At 31.0% G+C, this 6,939-nt stretch overlaps 1 protein-coding gene across 1 annotated transcript; it reads right to left on the bottom strand.

Moving 5' to 3' along the window:
• Positions 1-4,367: 4,367 nt before the first annotated feature.
• LOC130451110 (ras-related protein Rap-2c) lies at positions 4,368-5,949 on the bottom strand. Its single transcript, XM_056789915.1, has one exon. The coding sequence runs from the start codon at positions 5,703-5,705 to the stop codon at positions 5,160-5,162; it is 546 nt and encodes a 181-aa protein (XP_056645893.1). The 5' UTR covers positions 5,706-5,949; the 3' UTR covers positions 4,368-5,159.
• Between the last annotated feature and the right edge of the window lie 990 nt (positions 5,950-6,939).

The raw sequence follows: 6,939 nt of genomic DNA, 5'->3' as shown, positions 1-6,939 counted from the left end.
CAAAAATAACGTTTCAGATTTTGTAATTGTATGTTGCTTGTATTTGCAATAAAACGATTTATTTCGAATATTACGGATTTGAAAATGGAATAACCGGTTAAGAAAGCATACAATTTATAAACAAATCTTCTACTTTTAACGCGATTACAACTTAACCAATACAAACTGAAATCTCGTTGCAACACAATGACTAGTTAATAGGCGTGGAACGATTTATTCAATCATTTTTTGGTTTTTATCATAATTTCCATTCTTCACTACGCTTTGTTAACTCGATCCACTTAGCCACATCGACCATAAAATTATTTCCAAAATATTTTCAAACACAACGCAACAACACAACAGTTTGTAGAATTTATATTTTGTTTAAAGGTCTAGAGACGTTGCAGGTTCGCCGTAATAAATGTATCTAATTAAGAGGAGAATATGTTGAGTAATAAAATAATTTGACATTGAAATTTCGTTTGGTTCTATAGTAGGCTAAGAATTTTTCAATATATCCTCGTATATAAAAATAAATTTTCTTTCTATGTGACTGGAACTGATAAATGAATCTGCTTCTATTCTCTGATTTCTTATTAGTCGCCAGATTTGTTTCCGGAATTCGCGTTTTATTCTTTTGGAAAAAATTTCCTAGTGTCTGTGTGTGGAATACCCAACTGTCGTTTCTGTCGTGTGTGATGACATTTTATTTTTATACTGTTTGAGGTTGTTACGAACATAATGTTTTTGATTAAAGTCTAATGTACTGCGAAACAACAAAGTTGAAGATAACAATTTTTATAACGAAACTCCCACGTCCTCTTAATTCTAGAAATAAACACAAATCCAAGCAGAGGCGGCGAGTTCCATGACATATCTGAAACTTGTTGAAATTAAAAACCGAACATACTATTAAAAAAACATAAAACTTTCTTTTCTTTTTAATAATCTAATCGAATTTCCAATATAGACTTATTTTGATATCCTGATTGTCTCTATATAGTTTTCTTGAAATACTAAGAAAAAAATCTTTATATTAGAAAAATGTTTTCATTCAATATTCTTTATACTTTTACATTCAGTTAATTGCCTTCATACCCACGAATCATTCTTACTTTTAATATTTTTTTTGCTTTTACTGGAAAGCTTCCTCCATTTATTTATCAAATATTAATCGAACTTGTAGAAGTACATTTATGTACATTGAAAGTCAAAGCTTACAACATACCTAAATAATGCACATCCGACGAGGTTAATCAGATATTAAATACGGATACAAAACCAACAGTTTGCTAGAGATTTGTGAAAATAACGCGGCGGCCTTGAATTTATTAAAAATGGCTGTTCATAACATACTCACTAAGGATTTGGTGTATCGCCGTTTATGAATACATTATTTCACACTTTCAACGGTATATTACTTTACGAAGAGGTGGGCTTTCTTCTAGACTGCTTGGTAAATAAGCAAAACCAGCTGCTGGTCATCTGTGAAGTCTCAAAAATCACTGCCATTTACCAAAATTACGGTATGGTCTGCAATGAGCACCTTTGGATTTGTTTTCCAACATGTTACCGGGACTGCACCTTTTCATCAAACTCGTTACAGCCATTTTCCTTGGATACCTAAACGGTGGATATCAGAAACGCCTCCTAGGAGTTCTAATTCTTCAAGAAATGTTATATAGCACGTCCCCAAGGAGTTTTAACCAATAAAATCCGCGAAGAATAGACTCTTGTCGATGGAAAATTCAACTTTGTCTTGAGGATGTACAGCAGCAACAAAGCAAATATCTTGATAATGTTTTTTTTCATAAATGAATTTTTTTTTTTTGTAAAATGAAATGTTCTTTACATGGGTTTAATGCGCTGTAACGTATTTTAGAACACTCTGTATTTGTTACAGATAATGATTATAAATAAAGGTAATTTTATTTTCTTGTAGTTTTAAAATATCTTTTCGAATGAATGAATAATTTTGTATTGGCACAATCATTTAAAAAATTATTAAATTGTTTGACCTACTAACTTGATACTTACCTTGTAAATAAAACAAAAATATTTATAAAAATGAGCTGGCAGTCCAATTGACCTACAAATACGTCGTAAGCCCATGAAATTACTCTTTGATAATTACTTTTTTTTTAATAAGTCTCCTTTTCACCTCGCAGAAGAATTATTTGAATCTGCATCTGGTTTCAAATTTTAGTAATCCAATAATCTTTCTAATTGTTTCAAAATTCCAAAATACCAGTTAGACTTTTTAATGGAATATGTGCCAACGAGATAATGACTAACATAACTAAGCAAATACCATAAATTTTTTATCAGACATATTTATCACGCTTTAAAGTAACACAAACATCTTGCCGGCATTGTAATTTATTATCAAAAACCCACTGGTTTTTTCGCCATGAATCTGGAGATACTTACAGCATTCAAATTGGTCTGTACTGTTAAACATTACTCATGCCAAACTTATTGGAGCTGTAATCATAAATACTTGAATGTTTCTGAAGGTTAGATGTAGAAAAACATCAGAAGACGTTGGTGGGTCTCACAGAAGAGGAATTACGAGGCTTCAAACATGCTCAAATATCAAGGAAAACCTATGCATATTCAAAAACTTACGCCAAAATAATTGGAGCATTGAGCTGCAATAATAGAGAGGGGTTTATATGAGGTCGAGATGTATGTAGAAAAAGCCAAGCCAAAATAAACATTGAGCTGCAATAATAGGAAGACGTTAATGGGCCTCACAGAAAAGGAAATAGGAGACTTCAAACTTGGTCAAATATCAAGGAAAAACCTACGCATATTCAAAAACTTCAGCTGAAATTATAGACACCCGTTTTTGAAGGTTAGATATATGTAGAAAAAAATCATGACATTGTCTCAGAGTATTGGAAATACTGTTTGAACACCATATATTATAATTGTCAATCTTGGCTACAATTGTTATATCATTTCCAGTTGACCAAAAGAGTTGTCTAGCTGAACCATTATCTCAAGTTTCTCAGCTAGTATATTCTTTTACCATGTCAACTTTTTTCACTAATAACATGTGCAACATATTTAATTTCTGGATGTTTCATGAAAAATGAAAAATGAAAAAAACAGCTTTCAATTGTTCACAGTATTAATAATTTATTTCTTTTTCCTGGTTTCTAACATGCCTGTTTGATCAGATTTCAAATGTGTTTTTATAAAGACTAGGAGGTTGCTATAACCAGATATTTTTTTCATTAGATTTAAACGCTGTAAATAATCATGCAAATTACCATATAGAATAATATTTATTTTAGAATAGACCACATAATTTCATTGCACTATGCGTAGGAAAAGGCGAAATAATTGTAACAATAAAAAACCATATCTTGGTTGTTTATGTAAAACACACACACATATATATATATATATATATATATATATATATATATATATATAAAATAAAAAATACACTTTTTATAGAATAAAATTATAATGAATCTGTGGAAACAAATATAAATCATATTTTGTATATACATTTTTAAGCACAATAATGTTATAGTCTTTTGTAGTAATACACGCTGCCATTTGATTGTTCAACGTCACTAAAGATGAAACTTTGTAATAAATTTTATGAAGTTTGATTAAAATTATTCATAAATTTCAAATATTATATCTTGTACCCCAGCTCCTGGCATTTGATTTTAGAAAAAAACCACCGAATCGTTAAGGATTTAAAAAATTATAGAGATCACAATTTCTTAAAAAAATTCGTTCCTAACTATTTAAATACGGCAATAAATAGTTTTAGTGACACCTGCCATTTTTTATTTAGAGATTATATTGTTCATGTTTTTATTTCGTTGTTCTTCTACATCTGTAATTAATTCAAAATTTTAACTTTAACAGTTCTTAATTTTCATGTTTAAGTGCTAACATTATTTGGCCAAACCTAAACATTCCCATTTTTACCAGAACAGTTGAAAATCGTACATACGTTACTTGTTTTTTTTTGTTTAAGCTAATATTTGCTGAATATATAAATTTATTATCAAATTAGCAATATAAGTTTATGAAATTTATACAATCGTCCAAACAAAGGAAAAATTAACTTTTTTAAAAGACCAATATATATTTTATAGCCACCAATATATTTTCGAATAAAATGTGAATATTATTAAGAAATGAATCATTAAATTCAAAAGTTCCAACTGACTCATGTGTAATTTGAATTCATTTTTATTAAAAAATAAAGGCAGCCATAAAAATTTTATAAAATACATTTTACACTGACACCAACGATATTTGATTTTTTTTTTATAATTACGTACCTAGTGTTTACTTCACTGCAACAATTAAAAATGGGACGTTTCACTGGTAAACACAAAATGAAAAAACGGTAACTTTTCCACTTAAACTTTATTATAATACGTATATATCACAAATCCTTTTTGGCTCTCAGAACACACAATCTATCAGCAACATATCAATATTTTCTTACAAAAACATTTATTAGTTATCAGCAGGCACGCATCTCCAAGCATACATCACTTTTTGATTGAAAAAAAAAGTTCCTATGTTACAAACACAGATCTTTGATAAAATTGTTATAATATATACAGTATGAGCTCTCATTATTAGGTATGTAGGATGATATATTCGCATTGCGAATACACTGGGAGGCCCATCGACTTCTTAGTTGACTTGGAAAAAGTACTTTTAGGCCGAAAGAAGTACCACCATCATCCGTGCGTTTTCTTCTTGTTTTTAGTCGCAGTGTTTTTTCTTTTCAGGCACTATCAATAGATCTTATACGGTAGATATGGTTCAGTTTAAAAAACTAGTAAATAAAATACATTTTTATGCATCATTTACGAAGATTTTTTTGTTCAATGTATAAAAATATAGAATATTGTGCACTTCTAAGCCATTTCTCGAGTAGTATACTAGAATGAATGAGCATTTACAATAAAAAATTTTAGACAGTAAAGATGATAAATACAGGAATAAATAGCGTGAAAACTATTGGGTATACCGCTTAGGGGCAGAAAAAAAACGAAAATCATCAGTTTTGCATTCAAAATTAATTAAAGCAAGTGTCATTGTTCCCAACGTAGGTAGATGAATATTAAAAAATGGAACTAAACAGAACAAAACAAATTATACAGGGCGAAATGAAGAAGAGATTGATATTAGAGCACGGTACACCAGCAGTAACTTGGTTTTTTATTTTCGGGGCTAAAGTTCATCTCGCGAACGATTTCTGCGAATACCTCATTGACGTTGGTTCTGTTCTTAGCACTTGCCTCGAGGAAAGGACATCCCCATTGTTGGGAAAGGACGTTTCCTTCCGCAATATCTACTTCCCTCTGGTGTTCCAAATCCACCTTATTAGCGACTAGGAGGATAGGGACTCGTTCTGTCCCTTTAACTCTGGTAATGAGTTCCTTCATAGGGCGGATATCTTGGAAAGTTTGGTGGTTTGTTAAACTGTACACTACGACAAAACCCTGTCCATTCTTTATGTAGAGGTCGCGCATGCTAGCGAATTGTTCTGTACCTGCCGTGTCTAAGATTTCCAACACACACGGCGAATTGTCTACTTCAATTTCTTTTCGATAAAAGTCCTCAATAGTCGGGTCATATTTTTCCATAAAACACCCAGAAACGAACTGAACAGTTAATGCACTTTTTCCAACCCCACCCGAGCCGAGAACAACTACTTTGAATTCACGCATTTTTATTTGGTTTATACACTAATCGTACTTTATATTCACTATAAGTTTATTCACTATTGGGCTGCGAATACTCCTAATGGTAACACTTGCAACATTTCGCCACTCCATTTCAATGTATACAACTTAACATTTCGCCATCTTAGTGAACACTCATAATGTTTTTATAAACGGAACCGAACAACGTACAGCCACGAGGGGCCACTCGGCTCAGGATGGGGGATACTGATACTACTTCAACAACCGATATTTTGACTTGCGCATTCCTTTCTTCTTCATTAGTAACAACATCGGTAACTTTATACGGTTCATGATATCTACATTATCAATATAGACGATTCCTTCGTGAACTTCCGATTTATAGTTACAATTCTGACTCCTAGATAGCGACACGAACAATTTCTCAAAATTCATAAACCAAGATTTATAAATTGATGAGAATCTAAAAAAAATTAATGAATTTCCATGAATGAAATGAAAATATCCACATTAATAAATATTTGTGTGTTCTTATTATTACATTCGAATTAAATTATTGATAATTAAAGTAAGTAGTAAGATAATGGCTACCGTGAATAATTTTTAAGTTTAGAGAAATTTCAATTTGAGCTAGATCAACTTAGTGATTGATAATGTAATAATATCCAGAAATAAAGACTGACAGAACTTTTAGAAGAAGTATAGAGAAAATTATAAAAAGCTCACTCTAGTTATCAATGAATCTAAAACTGTATTTATGAAGATGTCCACATCAGAAGATTGTAGGAGAGTGGAAGATTTAATAACAGATAGTAAAACTTTCAAAGGTATCAATAACTTTAAATATCTCGGAGAAAATACAACAAGCCCTGACATACAAGAAAGAATACAGAGTGGTAATAGCGAAGCTGAAGCTCCTGAAGAACAAACTAATAATAAGATGACCAAAGTTAAAAATCTAAAGGACTCTAATAAGACCAATCGTAACTTATGGCAGTAAATGTTGGGTGATGACTAAAAAAAACAAGATTAATATTTGAGAGGAAATTATCAGAAGAATATATGGGGGATTTTTGGACAATCCGAAATAATAGATAAATCGATGAAATACTAGGCAATAAAAACATTCAAACACACACACTCAAAGAATGGAGGATAAGTGTATGCCAAAGAGAATTATGAATGCCAAAAATATAAAGCAGTAGAAGAAGAGGCAGACTCCGTATCATGACGAGTTACAAACAACACCGAGCTGTAG

This window comes from Diorhabda sublineata, chromosome X, assembly GCF_026230105.1.
Source record: "Diorhabda sublineata isolate icDioSubl1.1 chromosome X, icDioSubl1.1, whole genome shotgun sequence".
In the NCBI taxonomy this organism is placed as follows: Eukaryota; Metazoa; Arthropoda; class Insecta; order Coleoptera; family Chrysomelidae; genus Diorhabda; species Diorhabda sublineata.
Note: the sequence above shows the minus strand (reverse complement) of the source record. Positions and strands in the feature narration are given on the sequence as shown.

Coding starts and splice junctions, on each gene's coding strand:
- LOC130451110 (XM_056789915.1), bottom strand. CDS start 5,705: ATGCGTGAATTCAAAGTAGTTGTTCTCGGCTCGGGTGGGGTTGGAAAA.